This window comes from Bufo gargarizans, chromosome 9 (assembly GCF_014858855.1).
Source record: "Bufo gargarizans isolate SCDJY-AF-19 chromosome 9, ASM1485885v1, whole genome shotgun sequence".
NCBI classification, from domain to species: Eukaryota; Metazoa; Chordata; class Amphibia; order Anura; family Bufonidae; genus Bufo; species Bufo gargarizans.
In genome coordinates this window covers 78,204,466-78,226,474 of record NC_058088.1, presented here as the reverse complement: position 1 = coordinate 78,226,474, position 22,009 = coordinate 78,204,466, and the positions used below count along the sequence as shown (strand labels likewise).

The 22,009-nt window shown below is 44.0% G+C and overlaps 1 protein-coding gene across 1 annotated transcript in view; it reads left to right on the top strand.

Annotated features, from left to right (window-relative positions):
- The first annotated feature begins 6,408 nt into the window (after positions 1-6,408).
- RNF128 (ring finger protein 128) overlaps positions 6,409-22,009 on the top strand; it is a 74,606-nt gene continuing 59,005 nt past the window's right edge. The window contains exon 1 of the mRNA XM_044268661.1: positions 6,409-6,969. Coding sequence (XP_044124596.1) covers positions 6,522-6,969 — 448 coding nt within the window. The 5' untranslated portion in view covers positions 6,409-6,521. The remainder of the gene's footprint in view (positions 6,970-22,009) is intronic.

Below are 22,009 nucleotides of genomic sequence, written 5' to 3'. Positions count from 1 at the left end.
AGATGTTTCAGCACATGGACATACCCCCTACCTTATAAATAAACCAGATCTGGCCGCCATTTTACATTCAGTGTTTTGCCAGTGTAGGGAGAGGTTGCTGTGTGGAACAGGGACAGACTGTTAGGGACACCAAACGCTAGCTAATAGGGCCACAAAAGTCATTTTAAGTACTAGTATAGGTGTGCTATCTATATGTGGGATACACAGAGCCTGAAGGTTTTTCAGGTTCGCCTGCCATTACAATTAATGGGACCTGCTGTGAACTTGCGGTTCGTGAACATTTGATCGCGTTCGCGAACTGTCCCGGCAGATGTTTGTCCATCACTACTCTTGATGGGTCATCAGTAACAGATCTGTGTGGGTCCAACACCCAGGACCCCCACCGATAAGCTGTTTGAGAAGGCAGCAGCACTCGTAGTAGTTGGCAGAAGTTAATGATGATAGGAGTAGTACATATAGGAGCAAAAGGCACATGTCCAAAGTATATCACAGTATAGTTTCCTCCCAATAGCTGTGTAAGGGCAGCAACAATGATGGAAATAGTAGAACTCCCTGACTCTCCTTCTAAGAACCCTTTGCAGGCTCTCCTTCTGCAAATCCAGGGCTGAGGGATCCAGAATTTAGATCCAGATGGCCAGTCCATCTCCAAACGTGGTGGACATCAGAGACAATTAACCTTTTTTCAAACCAGTAAAGTATTTTGCCATAAATAAGTGGTACCTTACTGTCATTATCTTGCACATTCTGGACCTTCTGAGATGGCTGGTCTCTTTTCTTCACGAGTCCTCTGATGACAAGAGCTTTCGTATATAGGTCTTATCTGTAGCTCTGCTCTACTATGACTCACTCAACTATCTAATCAGGAGACAGGTTAAGTCCATCACCCTAGTAACCTAACCAGGTCTGCCAGTGCTAAGTACAGTGCTGCCCATAATAATTCATACCCCTGGCAAATTTTGACTTAAAGTTACTTTTATTCAACCAGCAAGTAATTTTTTGACAGGAAATGACATAGGTGTCTCCCAAAAGATAATAAGATGATGTACAAGAGGCATTATTGTGGAAAAAAGTGTCCAGTCCAAAATTATTCATACCCTTCTCAATAATCAATAGAAAAGCCTTTATTGGCTATTACCGCAATCAAACGCTTCCTATAATTGCAGACCAGCTTTTTGCATGTCTCCACAGGTATTTTTGCCCATTCATCTTTAGCAATGAGCTCCAAATCTTTCAGGTTGGAGGGTCTTCTTGCCATCACCCTGATCTTTAGCTCCCTCCACAGATTCTTAATTGGATTCAAGTCTGGACTCTGGCTGGGCCACTCCAAAACGTTAATGTTGTTTGCTAACCATTTCTTCACCACTTTTGATGTGTGTTTTGGGTCATTGTCATGCTGAAATGTCCACTGGTGCCCAAGGCCAATGTTCTCTGCAGACTGCCTGATCTTGTCATTGAGAATCCTCATGTATTGCTCTTTTTTCATGGTGCCGTTTACTGTGATTAGGTTCCCTGGTCCATTGGCTGAAAAACACCCCCAAAGCATTAGGTTCCCATGTTTGACAGTGGGGGTGGTGTTCTTTGGGTTGAAGGCTTCTCCTTTTTTACGCCAAATGAAAGAAACATCATTGTGACCAAACAATTCAATTTTTGCTTCATCTGACCATAACACAGAAGACCAGAAGTCTTCTTCTTTGTCCAGATGAGCTTTTGCAAAGGCCAAGTGAGCTTTTGTGTGCCTTATCTGGAGAAGTGGCGTCCTCCTTGGTCTGCATTGTGCAGTGTCCGTTGGATTGTCTGCCTTGAGACATTGCCACCAGCAGAGCCCAGATTCACCAGGATGGCCTTGGTGGTGATCCTTGGATTCTTTTTCACCTCTCTAATTATCCTCCTGGCCATCACAGGTGTCACTTTTGGCTTCCGACCATGTCCTCTGAGATTTTCGACAGTGCGAAACATCTTGTATTTTTTGCTCAAATGTAAATAAAAGCAGAGAATTTTTTTTTTTTCCCACAATAATGCCTTTTGCACATCGTCTTATTATCTTTTGGGAGACACCTATGTCATTTCCTGTCAAAAAATTACTTGCTGGTTGAATAAAAGTAACTTTAAGTCAAAATTTGACAGGGGTATGAATAATTATGGGCAGCACTGTATATATTTTATGTTTGCGTAGTAAATGGCGAATCAAAAGTCTCAGGACACCCTTTTATTTCAGGAAACAAAAGGGAAAATGAAATATCTAAACACGCCAGCAAGTAATGGGTAAGGGGGCCTATCTTTTAGGCTATGTCCAACTCATGGCTGCCATCTTGAAAACCACCATATTGGATTAAATGCAAATCATTTCAATGGGAACGGGGTCATGTAGTATATCAAAGAAGATCAGAATGCTCTCAGAAATTGATTGACGCAATCAGATTTACAATATCTTGTGTGGTTCAAAAGTTATCAACACAAAAATTGACAACAACAGCCGGGAACGTTCCCTGCAATGCACAGCTATTTGACGAGTTCAGTGTGTTGTCCCAAATCTGATCGCGGCAATCGATTTCTAAGAAGATTCTGGTCTTCTTTGATATGCTACATGACCCCCTTCCTATTGGAAAAATTTGCTCTTGATCTAATATGGTGGTTATTTTTTCCACAATAATGCCTCTTGTACATCATCTTATTATCTTTTGGGAGACACCTATGTCATTTCCCGTCCAAAAATTACTTGCTGGTTGAATAAAAGTAACTTTAAGTCAAAATTTGCCAGGGGTATGAATAATTATGGGCAGCACTGTACCTTCCTATTAAACTTCACTTGTTTTTTGCTCTGAAGGTGCAAAACTCATACAAATCTTTTCTGAACTCTATTGACTCATTACATGTGTAATACATCATCATAGGAAATATTAAATTACACGTCTGTCAGCTCTGCAACCTTCCAGGATTTGGTCGGTTTACCTTCTGTCGTTTTTCAGAACAAGAATTAGCAGGGCACAATGCACACCCACAGTAAAGACCCCTTTACACGAGCAGATCATGGATTTGATCCAGCAGCGAACGAACCGTTATTCGAGTCGTTAACTTTTAGTATTGCGTAAGTGCGATCGTGTAATAGATCCATTGTCAGGCAGTTGCATTTCCACCCCTTGTGGAATAGTCTGTGCTGATACCTGTTCACACTTGTGGAATTCTGCATGACGAGCAACGCTTTAGGTGTCTACATCTCAAGAACGGCAAACTAAGCGATTATCACTTGTCATTGGATCGTTCAATGCCTTTACGCTGCTTGATAACTGATTACTTTCGCTAAATTTAAAAAAAAAATTAAAACAATGATCTACGCCTGTAAAGGGGCGTTAAGGGGGTTCTCCCATGATTGATGTAAAAAATGAAAATCAGACATCACATAGTACATGACAATACCTTCTAGCAAAGCTTGAACCATCCCTGTACTGCACATGGGTCCAGAGATCTTCACATTCACTGCTCCAATTGCTGTGCTAAATTATCTTCAGCCTGGCAGCCCTGGGGGCATGTCCTTTCTGCTGCCACTATCTCCCTGTAACTGCCACAGCTTCTAATAGAACGTTTGGCTGGTGGCAGTGGAAGATTTAAACTGAGCATGTGTGACCACCTCAGTGAAACGGACAATAAATAAGGAAAAGAACAAACAGCAGGTGGCGTTATATATTATATAGATACATTTTATTCAATAGCTCAGTGGCTATCAAATAAAATAAAAAATAATTACATACAATTACAAAAGTATTCAGATCCAGGTCCATATCACTGACAAGGATAGGACAGTTCTATAGAGGACAAGACGTTCCGTTCCACAAAATCCAGAATGCGTTTTTTGTGGATCTGCAATTTGCGCACCACAAAAATGGCTATGGCCGTGTGCTTAAGCCCTAAGATGCACATAGTAAGGAAACAACAGTCTGTGTTTTATAATATTTAGATTTTATAACGCCCAGAAAAGAACATATTGCGACCCGTTTTCACTAGTGTCATGGTTTCCGTACAGACACTGATGAACCCCATTCTTTTGAATGGGTTCAACTGGGTTTCTGATATTTAAAGGGCATCTGTCGGAAGATTTGAACTGGCTGACCTGTTACATGTGCGCTTGGTATCTGTGTTGGTCTCATGTTCATATGTGCCCGCATTTCTGAGAAAAATTATGTTTTATTATATGCAAATGAGCGTCTAGGAGCAACAATGGCGTTGCCGTTAAACTAGAGGCTCTGCTCTCTCTGCAACTGTTACGCTCTCCCCACTTTGATGGACAGGGCTGGTTGTTGATCACGTTTTCACTGCCTTGTCCTGTCAATCAAAGTGCAGGAGGTGCGGCAGTTGCAGGGAGAGCAGAGCCTTTAGGTGTAATGACAACGCCCCCGTTGCTCCTAGAGGCTCATTTGCATAAATTAAAACATCATTTTATTCAGTAATGAGGACACATATGAACATGGGACCAACACAGGTGACTTCAGCTGCCAAGCGCACATGTAACAGGTCAGCTAGTTTCAGAGGGACAAATCTGCTGACAGATGCCCTTTAAACATCACGCAGTGGTATTCCAATAATTTCAAGTAACCATTATATTGGGGGAGGTTCTACTGCTAAGACCACGAGGATAAGGGATTCTGCCACTGGGATCACCAACAATCACAAAAAGAGTGGCAGGTCAAGCATATGGACTGCCACTACATTCATCTCTATGGGACCTGCTAGAAATAGCCAAGCATTGTACAGTTACCTACAGAAGTCCCAGGGAGATGAATGGAGCTGCAGTGTACCTGCTCGACCTGCAGCTCCACTCATTTTGGGGGGCCCAGCAGGATATGAGACCCCCATTCTCATGATCCATGGGGATCCCAGTGGAAGGACCTCTACGTATCCAATAGTGAGCCCCAATCCCTTTCTATCAGAACACGACCTACTGCCTAGGTTCACACATGGGTTTTTTTGGCACGAGTTTCAGCTGAGATTTGGTGGTGAAGCTTCTCCACTTACAACCAATCTCACGCTGCATTTGCCTACAGTAGATATCTGCATTTCACATCCCTGTTTCCATTGCTCTCTGCTTTGCATCTGGGTGTCGTTCTCTGCAAATCAACTACCTAAACACCAACAGGTGTCCACTGCCCGATCCTCCACCTGATTATACCGGACAATGCAAACTGAGTGCATGTGTTCCTCCCTCATTCTGTTCTACTCCTTATGCTTCACACACACCTCCGTGCTCGGTCAGTGATTTTGAGCTAAAGCCAGGTGCGGCTCTAAACACAGAACAGGTCTTCCCCTTATACCTTATGTCTGTGGAGGCTCCAATCCTGGTTTTGGCTCACAGTCACTGATGGGAATCACTGACCAAAACACTGACTTGTGAATAAAGCTTTAGGCCTCATGCACACGACCGTTCAGTTTTTTGCGGTCCGCAAATTGCGGATCCACAATTCACGGAAGCTGCCCGTGTGCCTTCCGTGATTTGCGGAAGGGAACAGGCGGCCCATTGTAGAAATGCCTGTTCTTGTCCACAAAACGGACAAGAATAGGACATGTTATATTTTTTTTGCGAGGCTACGTAACGGAGCAACGGATGCGGACAGCACTCGCAGTGCTGTCCGCATCTTTTGCAACCCCATTGAAGTGAATGGGGCCGCACCCGAGCCGCAAAAACTGCGGCTCGGATGCGGACCAGAACAACGGTTGTGTGCATGAGGCCTTATAATGATGCGGATTGCGGATCTGCAAAACACGGACACTGGCAATGTGCATTCCGCAATTTGTGGATCGCACATCACCAACACTATAATAGAAAATGCCTAATCTTGTCGGCAATTGCGGACAAGAATAGGACGTGTTCTATTTTTTTGCGGAAACGGAAGCACGGATGCGGAAGTGCGGATCCGCAAATGCGGAGGCGGACAGCACATTCCGGCCCCATTGAAAATGAATGGGTCTGTACCCGTTCCGCAAAATTGCGGAACGGATGCGGACCCATTTCGAGGACGTGTGAATGGACCCTTAGCCTCAGGATAGGTCATCATTATTATCACATCAGCGAGGGTCCAAGTCCTGGCACCCCCGGCGATCAGCTGTTTTAGGGAGCCACTGCCCCTTCAATACTGCGAGACCGTTAACAGTGCAGACCGACTAAACGGTGCAATCTTCATTAGTTAGCAAAATCCAACTGTGGCCCATATGCAGACGTAGTACTTGGTCGCATCACAACCGTGACACGTGGTTGTGCCCTAATAGGGGCTTAGCTTCAAGCTTGAGGGAGGTCCATTGAAGTAAAGATCTATTGTGACCATGAATGATGGTAGTGCTTAACAATAGCTACAGAAACTGTGCTGCAAAGGGTTAAGTAATAGTCCAACCTATATGGGAGGATCTGTGCGGCACCTGGAAGCAGGTAAAGCAGGTAGGGAGAGCTTGGCTCAAACAAAACAGAGAAGCCTTCCTGTATCCAGGACATACTTTATAGTGCTGCGCCTGCCTGGTCTCTTTTTGTTAAAGGCGAGATGTGGCTCATGTTAAGGGGAGCCAAAGCCTCCTGGCATCACCTATCGTACAGTGTGCTGGTGCTCTGTCTTCTGGCAATACAGGGCTCTACGTCTGATGTTCTATGGACAGCCAATGTGAATTACTCCTATGTCATGGAAAACAAGACCTACTGGGATGAGGGAGAGATTGGAGTCTATGGCCAAGACTCGCCAGTGGACCGGGCATATGGACTGGTCGTCCTGCCAAGGCGTAGGCAGCACCACTATTCATCGCCAAATATGTGTCCACCGCATCTGAACTTTAGTGTCCCAGAGAACTATAACAATGCTTGGATTGCTCTTATACAACGAGGAGATTGTCCATTTAGCGAGAAGATCAAAGCTGCGTCGGAGGCTGGGGCCAAAGCGGTGGTCATATACAACAACGAAGGAAACGAAAATGGGGTTTTTGAAATGTCTCATCCGGGTAAGTGTATATGACCTTAAAAAATGACAACCTGTATAATAACTATGACAAATTTATGGTGTATAATTAATGGTTACTAAGTCTACATATAAAATTATTATTTTTATATATTTTTTTCACATTACAATATTGCATAATATAAAATTATACAAAACAATCAATTTATTTTCCTTCCTTTCCCCACCTCCCTTCACCCAACCTAACCCTGAGAGAGTGAGATGGAAAAAATGATTATACAAAACCTTTTTTATCTCTTTATACATATACCTATAAAATCTTTATTTACAGACAGCACTGAACATAATTAGAGATGAGCGAATTTCATGTTATGAAATTCGTTCGTTCGTACTTAGTTTAGTGGTAAAAGCAGAATTGCGTTATGGATTCCGTTACCACGGACCATAACGCAATTCTATGACATTATGCATTCAATCTGTTATTCATTCCATCGTAATAGAAGTCTATGGGCTGCATAATGGATTAGTCCCGTTTCCGTTATGCAGGGGAGTCCTCTCCTGCATAACTGAAACGGGACGGATCTGTTATGCAGCCCATAGATTTCTATAATGACGTAATAAAGGAATGCCTCTGTTATCAATTCTGTCATAGAATTGCGTTATGATCCGTGATAACGGAATTCATAATGCAATTCTGCTTTTACCACCAAACGAAGCGCGAACGAATTTCAAAATATGAAATTTGCTCATCTCTAAACATAATGTGTCCATTCAGCCGCCATGTGTAATCAGGTGGTCTGGCTGTATATAGCTTGTATAGCCAAACATGTATCTACCTACACTGACACCAGATTAGTGGGTGCCCTAGCCACTGATCTGATTTTTATGACGCGTCTAATGGACGTGTAATAGCGTAATTTTACACAAAGTAAATTCAATAACCCAAAAATATTAACTTGCTGTTAGTGTTGAGCGAACTTGTGTTTTAAGTTCGGCGTCGGGTTATCAAAGAATCGCGTTATGGATTCCGCTACCACGGACAATAACGGAATTTAGAATCCATAACTGGATTCTTCGATAACCCAAAGCCGAACTTTAGACGCCGAACTTAAAACACAAGTTCGCTCAACACTACTTACTGTCCGTTGAGTCCAGAATCTGTTTGTTTTTAAGGGTTGTCCAGGATTAGAAAAATATGGCTGCTTTGTTCCAAAAACAGCCCATGGGTTGTGAGGTGAATGAGGCTGAGGTGTAATACCACACACAACCTGTGGACACAGGTGTGGTGCTGTTTTTGGAAGAAAGAATACATCTTTTTCTAGTACTGGAGTTTGGTATCACAGCTCAACCCCATTCATTTGAATGAGACTCGACTACCGTATTTTTCGCCGTATAAGACGCACTTTTTCTTCCCCCAAAATGGGGGAGAAATGCCCCTGCGTCTTATACGGCGAATGCAGTCAGTTTTACATCGCTAGCAGCGATGTAAAGCGAGCGAGGACTCGGGGAGGGACTGGGAGGAGGAGCTGGGGCCGGCAATAGCGGCGGGGCGGTGCAGTCACTGTACTAAAGGCCCGCCCCGCCGCTCCGGTGTACTAATAAAATATGTCATATTCAATGAATGGTTATTAAATATACCCCTTTATGCCTAATAGTACCTTAAATCCTAAGCGCATCCGTACAATGCAGGCCGGGCGGGAGGCAGCGTAACTCCCTGATGTCACGTGCCTGCGCCGCCTACTTTATGAATGAAGCAGGCGGCGCAGGCAAGTGACGTCAGTGAGTGACGCGCCGCGCCGGCTGCCCGGCCTGCCGGCATTATACTGAAGCGCTTAGGATTTAAGGTACTTTTAGGAATAAAGAGGCATATTTAAAAACTATTAATTGAATAAGACATATTATATTAGTATACTGGAGCGGCGGGGGATCTGTGGATGGCACAGTTATGGGCTGGGAGGGTCTGTGGATGACACATGTATAACAGTGCCAGCCACAGATCCCCCTGTAACAGTGAAAGCCACAGATCCCCCCCATAACAGTGTCCGTCATCCACAGTTCCCCCCATAAGTGTCCGTCATCCACAGTTCCCCCCCATAAGTGTCCGTCATCCACAGATCCCCCCATAAGTGTCCGTCATCCACAGATCCCCCCCATAACAGTGTCCGTCATCCACAGATCCCCCCCATAACAGTGTCCGTCATCCACAGATCCCCCCCATAACAGTGTCCGTCATCCACAGATCCCCCCCATAACAGTGTCCGTCATCCACAGATCCCCCCCATAACAGTGTCCGTCATGCACAGATCCCCCCATAACAGTGCCATCCACAGACCACCTAGTTCCAAACCCACAGCACACCTTTTGGTTAAAAATTTTTTTTTCTTATTTTCCTCCCCAAAAACCTAGGTGCGTCTTATACGCCGGTGCGTCTTATACGGCGAAAAATACGGTATGCCTAGGAAATGTGACTGATAAATGTGACTTCATTGTCCTAGAAACAGGCCCCAGCACTCGCGGTGCCGCAGCCTTTTCAAACGGCTGAATGTCGTGCGTGCCGAAAGTCAGACCCCCACTGATCGGATACTAATAGGATAGGTCATGCCATCAGTATAAAGGCTCTTTCACAGAAGTGGATGCCATGCGGGTAATCCGCTGCGTGAAGGAGTGCCAAGCCCCGCTCCGGACAGCAGAGACACGGAGCAGTAACATGACTGATAATGCTCCGTCCCTCCCTGTGATCTTTTTACTACAAAATCAGTGAGATAAAGTTGTCACCGTGATTTTGTAGTAAAAAGATCACAGAGAGGCACGGAGCATTATCAGTCATGTTACTGCTCCGTGTCTCTGCTATCCAGAACGGGGCTTGGCACTCCTTCACGCAGCGGAATACCCGCACAGTTTGTGCCCACAAACCTAAGGGCTCCGTGTTCATTGTGCAGACTTTGACTAGCGGTCTGGAATGCACGCCCGCTAGCCTTGTGCACTTGTGCGGATCCATTGATTTGAATGGGTCCGCGATCTGCAAGATATGGCAAAAGATAGGGCATGTCTTATCTTTTGCAGTGCTGAGGCATGTACCCGAAAGGCCATGGAATCGCTTTGTAGTGTTTCCGTGGGCTTCCGAAGCGTGCCTCAGCTCACTTGTCCTATCTTTGGCCTTATCTTGCAGATCGCAGACCCATTCAAGCCAAGGAGTCCGCATCGACCAGTGCCTGTATATAGCGGACCTGCCATTTGCGGTCCACAGTACAGGCATGGAGCCCTTAGGCTGGGTTCACACGGGCGTGAAGGATTTGTTCAGGATGCGTCCCGGGTGCATTGCGGCAAACCCGCGTGAGTAGGTACGCGATTGCGTTCCGTTGTTCAGTTTTTATCGCGCGGGTGCAATGTGTTTTGCACGCACGTGATTAATAAAATGAATGTGCTACTCCGACCCGAACTTCTTCACTGAACTTTGGGTAAGGTGTTATGTAGATTGTATTATTTTTCCCTTATAACATGGTTATAAGGGAAAATTAATAGCATTCTTAATACAAAATGCTAAGTAAATGAGGGAAGGAGGGGTTAAAAAAATAAAAAAAATAATTTAACTCGCCTTAATCTACTTGTTCGCGTAGCCGACATCTCTTCTGTCTTCATCTGTGAGGTAAAGGACCTGTGATGACGTCACTGTGCATCACATGGTCCGTCACATGATCCCTCTCCATGCTGATGGATCATGTGATGGACCATGTGATGCGTAGTGACGTCATCACAGGTCCTTTACCCCACAGATGAAGACAGAAGAGATGCTGGCTGTGCGAACAAGTGGATTAAGGCGAGTTAAATTATTATTTTTATTTTTTTAACCCCTCCATCCCTCATTTACTTAGCATTCTGTATTAAGAATGCTATTCTTTTTCCTTATAACCATATTATAAGGGAAAATAATAATGATTGGGTCCCCATCCTGATCGTCTCCTAGCAACCGTGCGTGAAAATCGCACTGCATTCACTTCTATGGGGCCTGCGTTGCGTCACCAATGCACGGATGCACAACGTTTGTGTGCAAGAGGTCTAAGGCCTCTCTTACATGTCCCTGTTGACATCCATGAGAAGATGATCAATGTCTGTGAAGGTTCCATGTTTGGTCCATGTGTCTGCTTTTGCCTTCCGTGTGTCAGTGGTATTTTATGGACACTGCTAGGCTGAAAACTGGATTCAAGACCAAACATGGATGCCATTTGTGTTGAGGCCTTGGTTTTGACAGGTCCGTAGACTATATTGTGCATGAAGGATTTGTAATTGCAGATAAAAATAAGGCATGCTTCTGTGGTGTGACCACGGTCCATGGAAAACCACTGATGTATGAATACACCTGTTAAAGTTAATGAGTTTGCATGCTGTCTGTGGAGGACACATGTCTATGATTCATTGATGTGTGAAAGAGGTACATCTCTTTCCTCTAGTGAAATAACACTTGCTATATGCCTAGCCACTAGTGTTGTGCAAACTTTTGTTTGGAATTTTGGCATCCAAAGTTTGTGTCTAAGATGGTTTGATTCTTTGCTGCTAACTCGCCGTAAGATGTGAAAGGACAAATATATTAAGGGTGTGTTCACACGTTTTGTTGAAGACATTTCTGAGACTGTGCCATACCTCTCAATGGGGTTTGTAAAAGTCCCTCCCTGGTCATACTGTAGAAAACCATTATCGTGTATGGTAATTTTTGCAATAAATCTGATGTGAACAAACCCTAGAGAGAGAATGGTTCATGCATCTTCTAAAAGATGTCGCCTTTGTGCATTCTTGAGCATGGGTTTAATTTCACTGATTTCGAGTGACGAAGATTCCCTGCAGTCTTTGAATTCCTCCTTTTTTTGAAATCCTGACCCACTGATATGCACTGTGGATTAGGCCTAGTTCACACGAAAGTTTTTTGCGGGTGTACGGGCCCTTTTTTTTCGTGTTCCGTATACGGAACCATTCATTTCAATGGTTCCGCAAAAAAAAGGAATGTGTTCCGTATGAATTCCGTTTCCGTATTTCTGTTTTTCCATTCCGTTGAAAGATAGAGCTTGTCCTATATGTGGCCGTAAATCACGGGTCATGGGTCCGCAAAAAAAAACGGAACACATACGGAAATGCATACGTATGTTTTCCGTTTCTGTTCTGTTTTTTCGGAACCATCTATTAAAAATGTTATGCCCAGCCCAATTTTTTCTATGTAATTACTGTATACTGTATATGCCATATGGAAAAACGGAACAGAAAAGAAAACACAATGGAACTCAAAAACTGAACAAAGGATCCATGAAAAACGGACCGCAAAAAAGTATAAAAGCCATACGTTCGTGTGAACTAGGCCTTAATGTTATCATCACGGAATTTACTAAATGTGTGCAATAAAAACCTAATATTCTTACACAATAGAGGGGTTTATTTGAACACGGTCACATCATAAGTGCTCATGCACTCGATCGTATGTAATTTGTGGTCCACAAACCGTGGATCTGCAAAATATGTATACTATCCGTGTGCCATCCGTATGTCCATGCTGCGAGTTATAGAACATGTCCTGTACTGGTCTTCAAAATACGGTCCACGGATTGAAGTAAATGGGTCCACAAAAAATGGCACACGGACAGTATCTGTATTCTGTGAATCTGAAAAAATACATATGTGCATGAGGCCGAGGTGCTTATCTATCTGCATGCAGTCTGCCAACATTAAAGGGAACCTGTCCTCAAGAAAAGGCGGCCTAATCTGCAGGCCACACGTTATAGAGCAGAAGGAGCTGAGTAGCTATATTCCTCAAAGGTCAGTTAATCATTTGACTACTGGAAAGGGCTCACAGATTACACGTAGTAAAGCCCTGGTCTTTATATGTTGGGCCTGTGACTCAAAAAACTATATAGGTTCCTTAAATAGGATCAAAATTTAAAGGTGTTGTCCAACATTGGAAAAAAAATATCTGCTTTCTTCCAAAACACAGGCTCACACCTGTCTGGTACTGTAGCTCCGCTCCGAGTCAATGGGGCATGTCTTCTGTACCGGACACAACCTGTGGACAAGGGTGGTGCTGTTTTTTGGAAGAAATTAGATACTGTATGTTTTTGTAATCCTGGACTACCCCGTTTAACATGGAGTTTGTCATAGGGTAACAGCAGTTGACTAATTAGTCTACTGTTCCAACCTCCATATTGTCAATTATAATCCATGCAAACCCACTCTAAACCAAACGAAAAACAATGATGCCGCAGTGGGGGGAAGGCTCTCAAAAGTCCTGGGAATTGATCTCCCAGAATGCTTGGAAAAGAGAGATCATAGGCTCAGGATACAGGATAGAGCTGTCTTCAAAACCCCCAAAAACAGATTTTCAATTACGCGCTTCCAGACGAATCTATGGCAGGAAGTTCAAGACCTTCTAAAAAAGAATGTAATTACTCAAGTTCAATTACTACATCAAGGAAAGGGATTCTACTCAAACCTTTTTCTGGTAAAGAAAAAGGTGTTGTTCCGTATGATATAAATTTGAAACCCTTAAACAAATTCATCTTGTATCAGAAATTCAGGATGGAGTCCCTGATGTCGACAATACCTTTTGTTAAACCCAAATGCCCTAATGTGTACGATAGAGCTTCGAGACGCATACTATCACGTCCCAATCCATAGCAACTCCCAAAAGTTCCTCCGGTTTGCCATCAGAGACGACAGAGGCCGAATCTATCACTATCTATCAGTTCAGGGCACTCCCGTTCAGAATTTCCTTGGCCCCCGAGGATCTTTACAAAGTTAGTAGTGGAAATGGTGGCATTCTTAAGGAAACCGGGCCTGATGCTAGTTCCATACCTAGACGACTTCCTTCTAATCAGCAACGGTCCATGTCAGATGAGACTAGACTTAGACGCCCTTCTGTCAACACTAGACAGGCTGGGATGGTAAACAGAAACAAGTCTGTCCTTTCACCTTCCACAAAAATACGCTTTTTAGGAATGATCCTAGACTCCCAGGCTCAGGCTACCTGTCTTCCCGCGGACAAGATCTCAGCTTTGCAATGGAAAATCGGAACATTCCAGAGGAAGAGAACCATGCTCAATAGGAGAAGCAATGAGCCTGTTGGGTCTACTAACCTCATGCATTCCAACAGTACCCTGGAGTCAGAATCACTTCAGACCCTTACAAAACTGGATCCTGGGGGTCTGGGACAAACTACAATCCTCGCTAGACTGCAAGGTGACAATCCTACCGCCAGTAAAGAAGTCCCTAGATTGGTGGAAGTTCTCCTCAAACCTGTCCAAGGGGACACCATGGCAGAAGATCCGCCTACATTCAAGTCGTTACAGATGCAAGTCTTTCAGGCTGGGGCGCAAAGGTAGGAGACAATCTGTTTCAGGGGACCTGGCCCCAATCAAATCACAATCGTCAAATTACCGGAAGCTGAAGGCGGTCTGGGAGACCCTAAAAGTGACTGAGAGGATTCTTCAGGGTCATCATGTGAAGATCATCTCCGACAACACGACATCCATCACTTATCTCTCACACCATGGTGGGACATGGTTAGCAGCTCTTCAGTCACTATCATCCCAAATCTTCACCTGGGCAGAGCAAAAGGTGAGCTCCATTTCAGCGGTTCACCTCAAGGGTGTATGTATTAAACGGAGAAGCAGACTTCCTCAGTAGCCACAGGCTAGACCAGACCAAATGATCCCTGATCGAAGACTTGTTCCAGATGGTGGTGGACAGATTGGGAAATCCCAAAGTGGATCTCTTCGCCTCAAGGGCAAACTCGAAGGCGGAAGTATTTTGTTCCCTAAACCCCAGGGACAACCCTTGGGCCTTGGATGCATTCGCCGCAAGATGGCATTGGAGACTCTGTTATGCCTTCTCTCCACTACCATTGATTCCAAAGGTAATCCAGAAGTTACATCAGGACAGAACCACACTAATCTTAATAGCCCCGTTCTGGCCAAAAAGAGGCTGGTTTTCTTCTCAAGAAACTCTTCATCCGGGAACCTTGGCCTCTTCCCATCAGGAAGGACCTTCTGCATCAGGGTCCAGTCCTATACCCAGATCCACAGTTCCTGAAGCTGTTTGCCTGGATCTTGAGACCCAGCTCCTGAAAATACAGGGATTATCAGACAAGGTAATATATACACTAAAAGCCTCGAGGAAGAAGGTGACCTCAACAATCTATTTAAAGATATGGAAGAAGTTCTGTTCCTGGTCGGGGGACGCGGCTCCAAATTTTTAAAAACCTAACATCCTGAAAATTCTGGTCTTTTTACAGCAGGGACTTGACTTGGGATTGAGACCTTCCACCCTCAAAGTCTGCTCTTGGCTGTTTGTTTGTTTGTTTGTTTGTTTATTTATTATCAATATATCGCAGGCCACCGCTGGATTAGAAGGTTTATGAGAACAGCCTCTAGAATTTGTCCAACTATTAAGTCATGAGTTCCCTCCTGGGACCTCCACATCGTACACTCAGGACTGATGCTACCTCCCTTTGAGCCTATAGCTGACTGCTCAATTAAACATTTATCACTAAAGACGGCCTTCCTGATTGCGATAACATCCGCCCATAGACTAGGGGAAATACAAGCGCTATCCCTCAGAGAACCCTATCTACGTATCTTAGATGACAGGATAATTCTCAGATTGGATCCAGGTTTCCTCCCCAAAGTTGTATCCAACTTCCACCGCAGCCAAGAGATCCTTTTACCTTCTTTCTGTCAAATCCTTCAAATAGCAAAGAGTTAAGCTTCCACTACTTAGATGTTAGACGCTCCGTATTAAATTACATCGAGGCTACCAAAGATTTCAGGAAGTCTGACAATGTCTTAGTCCTGTTCGCGGGAAAAACAAAGGCCAGAAAACTTCCAAATCCTCTCTGGCCAGATGGATCAAAAAAGCTATATATCTATGCTATGAGATTCACAATCTCTCATGTTCTGTTAACCTGAGGGCCCATTCAACCAGAGCCATGTCATCCTCTCAGGCCGAGAGGGCTGGCACCTCCCTTGATGACATTTGTAAAGCGGCATATCTTTGTCAAACATTACAGACTCTACCTTTCCGGGGCTTCTGATCGGCGGTTGCCCCCTTTTGATATATATCTTTTGTATATCTCCTTGTATGCCGTTGTGATGATGCTATGGAAAAAAAACTGAATTAGTATTTACCGGTAATTCAGTTTCCTTGAGATCATCACGACGGCACGTTATTCCCTCCCATTTTTTGTTCTGGAGGCCCCTGGAAGGTATATAGGTAATATCTTCCTTCACTAATCTTATTCTTACTCACCACCTTCTTTTTTTTACTCTGTATGATTTTTGGAAACACTGGTGTTGGTGGTGGGAGGGGGGAATTTAATCCTTTCTCTGTCCCTGCCCCCTACAGAGGTCAGGGGTCAATCTCCTTGTATGCTGTCGTGATGATCTCATAGAAACTGAATTACCGGTAAGTACTAATTCCGGTTTTTCCACGGACCAACCTTCTTTAAGCAAAAGTCTTTCATCCAACTATTTAGACAAAAATTTTAAACACAGTTGACCTCCTTTTTCAAATGATTGTTTTAGCTGACTGATGACAGACCTGAGGAATGATTGTTTTAGTTGACATCATTTTGATCAACTTTAGTCTAGCATGTATGGGTGAAAGAAATCAAGCTGTGGACTTTTAAATGACTTTGGCAAACACTGAGGTGGCACCCGAATACTGGTCTATTGTTGTTCATGTTTATGGTCTTAGCATTCAATGAACCCAATTTCAGGACAATAAGACCTAGTGTTTGAGATAAGCTAACATTTAGCAGGAGGAGGTAGAAGTTAACTTTGTGGGGGATTCCTGTACTTTGTAGATTCATTGTGTCTTTCAGCAATATCCTTATCCAATACCCCCCCCCCCCCCCTCACAGATGTCATTACATGTGGATCCTCATTATCCTACCCGTATTTACAATTGTAAAAGATTGCAAAGATTATGGGACAGCTCTATGAAAATACAATAACTTTTGGATAGATTCACACCCCTGTAGAACTGATCCGGCAGGCTGTTTTGACGGGGAACAGCTTACCAGAGTTCACCGGATCCGGCTTGGCGTTCACTGCTACAACCCATTGACTATAATGGGATCTGGCCGCTTTCCGGTGAAATGCCAGCTTTTGGACAGACAAAAACCATTGCACAACCCCTTTTTATGCAATCAGAAAACGACCTATTGTTTAAAGGGGTTATCTGAGATTTTGATATTGATGACCTATCCTGAGGACAGCATACAAACACAAGTTGACGGCAGCATATCCAAAAGTGAACTTTATTCACAGTGGGTCCGTGAAAAAAATGTGCAATAACGCTACTTTCACACTCGTGTCTTGGCTTTCTGTTTTGTGAGATCCGTTCGGGGCTCTCACAAGCGGTCCAAAACAGATCAGTATGGATTCTGTATGGAAAAAAATCCGCTCAGAATGCATCAGTTTGCCTCCGATCAGTCTCCATTCCGCTCTGAAGGCGGACACTAAAACGCTGCCTGCAGTTTTCACACTGGTCACTAAGCCTAATAACATGCGTCACTTCCTGGTCTGTACAGATCACTTTCCTCCAGTTATCTGCTGATCATTACAGGATGGATCAGAATGATAGATATCACATGTACATTGATGACACAGAATCATCATTCACAATAGGTGATATCAAAGCTTCTCTCCTCCCTCCTGACCTCTGCACAGGTCATATAGCATGCCTAGAAAACTCTCCCATAGAAATCAATAAGGTCCCCTCCTGACCATTTGTGTCTATGATCCATAGTGGCTGCCCTAAATGCTGTTAGGAACAGCTCAGGCAAGATTGCAGCCAATCGCATTTTGCTTTAATGTGCACAATGTGTGACACCAAAAAGACCCTTAAATTTGGGGACAAGTAGAAGATGATCTAAAGAGTTAGTTGGTCTTGCTGCCCCCAATAAATGGACCCCGTCCTGTCATCTACAGCACTGACATTTTGTGTTACCGGATTGCAATCAATGGAGCTTCCACTAACTTTTTGTTGGTGCATTCATCAATGTGATTCACTAAAGGGTATATGGAACTTTTATTTTCCATCCTTTATCCTTGTTGATATTTTCTTTCCACTAGTTGTGGTTTTATCATACATTGTTAGTACGATTTTTGACCTCAAAAGTCAGAAAAAGCATGTTGAATCCTGTGCCAGCTTTATGCAATGTGTTCATTAGGCCGGTGTTCAGCATTCCTCAGCAAGTGCTGCATTCTTTCCTCACATAAGCTCACTTGCAAGAAGAAGAATAAGGAGAAGAAGAAAAAAAAACTATAGTACTCTGAACTGCGGGATTAACCTGTTCCAGTCCAGGATATTTGGTGGAGGATAAGCCCCCTACTGTTAAGCCCCGCCCACTTTTCACTCTACTTTTAAAATGTGGCAAGAGAAGTGAAAAGTCTCAAGTTATGTCCTATTCTTGTCCGCAGCTGACAAGAATAGGCATTTCTATAGCGGGTGCCGGCCAGGGTGTGTTGCGGATCCGCAATTTGCGGGTCCGCAACACACCACGGACGTGTGAATGGACCCTAAGGCTACGTTCACAACTGCAAAAAATGTATTCAAACGGCCTGCCGAAGTCCTCTGCTGGAACGGCCTGCCAGAGTTCTCTGGATCCTGCCAAGCCAGATACTGCTGTTCACTGCCAAACCCCGGTATAGTCAATGGGGTCTGGCGGTGAACAGCAGTATCCGGCTAGGCTGGATCTGGTGGATTCTGGCAAGCTGTTTTCTGCCAGAACAGCCTATTTGATATGTATACCGCAGATGTGAACATAGCCTATGATATTATAAATCGCACAAAAAAAATTAGTTTTCTGCGTAAACCATGGGGGAAGGGGGGAGTCCGCATGCAATCTGGCCCCACTGAAGGGGGATAAATCCAGTGAGGGATCTGAAGCGTTGCAACTGCAAAGCCATGGCAGAAATCCAAGGGTCAGCCCCAAACTCCACGAGATACACACATCAGGTTTTTTCTACATGTATTTTGGCCACGTGAACATTACTCTTGCATAAATCTAGTATTTGAAAATGGATGTTGGTTTATTGTGGGACCTAATAAAAAGCCTGAGATTATATGTTATATGGCTCATGAATAGTTAGTTTGCTCATAAACCAAGTACTTACCTCACAGTAAATTGCTGCTATTCAAGTATAAGGAAAGTGTTTGTGCTAAGATTAAACTTTTACAGCTGACGTTACGATAGGGTTTACATTCAGCTATTTTCAGTTATAAAACCAAACCAGTCCCACTGCTCGCGTGTTGGTTCAATATTCATACATGAAAGGTCATGGTTTGTAACCCGACATGTTACGTATAGAGCTGTTATGTAACCGGGTACTCTTGGAAATACTGGTTTCTCAGACTAGGGGCACTTTTCCTATGTGTCTTATTGCTCGAAGGAATCTAGAATAAAAAAAAGCAACTATAAAATAGTCTTGTTTAAAAAATCCTACCGTATGGTGTATACAGCTACCATGCAGGTCTATGTGTCTCAACTGTGTATTCTGACCATACTGTGCTGTTTCTCCATACCGTCCATTTGCAGGAGTAGACTGGCCATATACCGTACAGCATGGATGTCAAACTCATGGCCCTCCAGATGTTGCAAAACTACAACTCCCATCATTCCCTGATAGCTGTAGTATGGCCAGGCATGATGGGAGTTGTAGTTTTGCAGCAGCTGGAGGGCCACAAGTTTGACATCCCTGCCGTACAGGAAAACTTCCCAATGGGCCAATGCCCAAGGGGCTGCCAGTTCCCTCCTCATAGCACTGTGGTATTTGGTTTTGCTGGGGCGGTATTTTGTGCTGCGCTATGGTATTTCTGCCCCCTCCCCACACTTATGTTGACCTTCTTGTGTTGCTCTGTCTTCTGTCAATTTAGACTAGCCTACGACTTGGGGCCACTTATTATTATTTTTTCCAGGGCCTTTTTTCCAGGGCCACTTTAAAGGGGTATTCCGGTTAGAAGTTATCCCCCATTGACAGGATGGGGATAACTATTAGATCACTGGGAGTCCTACCGCTGGGACCCCCACCAATCACAAGAACTGGGCCCCATATCCCTTGTAGCCCCCCCCCCCCCCCCCCCGAAATGGACGGAGTAGCTAGTCAGGCATGTGTGCGGCTGCTCCATTCACCCCTATTGGATTTCCAGAGATTGGCGAGCGCTGCACTCGGCTGTCTCTCGAACTCCCATAGAAATGGAGTGGCCATGCGCATGTGCAAATGGCTGCTCCTTTCATTTCAGGGGGGTAGGGGTCCCCTGTTCTTATGATAGGTGGGGGTTCCAGTGGTAGGAACCCCACTGATCTAATAGTGGATAGGGGATAACGTTTAACCACCGGAATAATCCTTTACGTTCCCAGTCCTTGGCTGTCTGTACAAAATTCAGATTAGGAAAATATATTTTGTCTATTAAATATTAATTGGCAGTACCCCAGCACCTTCGCAGCAGTGATCAGTAGCAATTCTATTTGTCCATCATGTCTTCTGTCACAAGACAAAAATTGCATTTATTGCACAACATGATTGTTGTGAGAATTACTGCAGGAACAAAATAAAATATTGCAATAGATTATGCAAACACTGAAACGTCCATAACCGTGGATCATGAGGTGACATATGGGTCCTGCAGTCTGGGATGTCCCATATGAGTGGACCAGCACTTTACATGATGTGTGATGGATAGGAAGACCGTGTTTTACTTTCTTGCAATGGGTCCTAGGAGAATGCCCTTTTTGATGTAAACAGGATGGGACTGGCCCACCAGAACATCCTTTAATACAGGCTCCCACTTGAGAAGACGTCTCCATTTGAAGCTAATTTGGAACCATTCATTGGCTGATGGTGATAGTTTTTGTGGGTTGATTCACATATAACCTGTTTGTACAATGATGACAGTATGAAAAAATGTAATTCTTGTCTCCCCTGGTGAGCCAGTGCCACGCCTGTCCATGAGTTTGAGGTAAAGAACACAGCAGAAGCTGATACCTTGCTAGTCTCCACTTTTTTATGGCATTTTGATTGTCCATTTACAGAACATCCTGGCTTAAAATGTAAACACTGACTGGAGCTAAGCCGTCACTAGGACAAGGAGGAGGCTTATTCAATGGTTTCAAAGTTCACTTTTGTTAATTGCTGCATCATTACGGGAATTGACCTTCATGATCCTCCAGATGGAACGAAGTTAAAGTGAATCACACTTTCCTCTCCTCTGTTGCATGAATACCACTAGGTGTGACAGAGGCATACACCGGGTGAAGATGGCTTGATGTTAGGTGTAAACATTGGGCTGTCCTCCTGGTTCACACCACCATATAGCCTGTATCATATGGTATGATTTTGTGTTATCTTTATACAGAGGAGTTACCTTCTATGGTAACATACTGTAGTTTGTAAGACTGAAAAAAGACATGCATCCATCCAGTTCAACCAGTTATCTTGCAACATTGATCCAGAGGAAGGCAAAAAACCATCATGAGGTAGAAGCCAATTTTCTGCATTTTAGAGGAAAAAAAATTCCTTCCAGACTCCAAGCAATCAGAATAACTCCCTGAATCGACAAGCTTCTCCAGATTTCTAGTAACTGTAACCAGAAATGCATCCAGGCCCCTTTTGAACTCTTTTAGTGAACTCACCATCACCACCTCCTCAGGCAGAGAGTTCCATAGTCTCACTGCTCTTATCGTAAAAAATCCTCTTCTATGTTTGTGTAGAAACCTTCTTTCCTCTAGATGTGGAGGATGTCCCCTTATCACTGTCCTGGGTATAATTCGATCATGGAAGAGATTTCTGTACTGACCCCTCGTATATATTTATACATGGGGTATTAGATATCCCCTCCATCGTCTTTTTTTTGTTTCTAAATTGAATAACCCTAATTTTGATAATCTTTCAGGGCACTGTAGTCCACCCATTTAGTTGCCCTCCTCTGAACCCTCTCCAGCTCTGCTATGTCGGTCTTGTTCACAGGAGCCCAGAACTGTACACAGTACTCCATGTGTGGTCTGACGAGTGATTTGTAAAGTGGTAGGACTATGTTCTCATCAC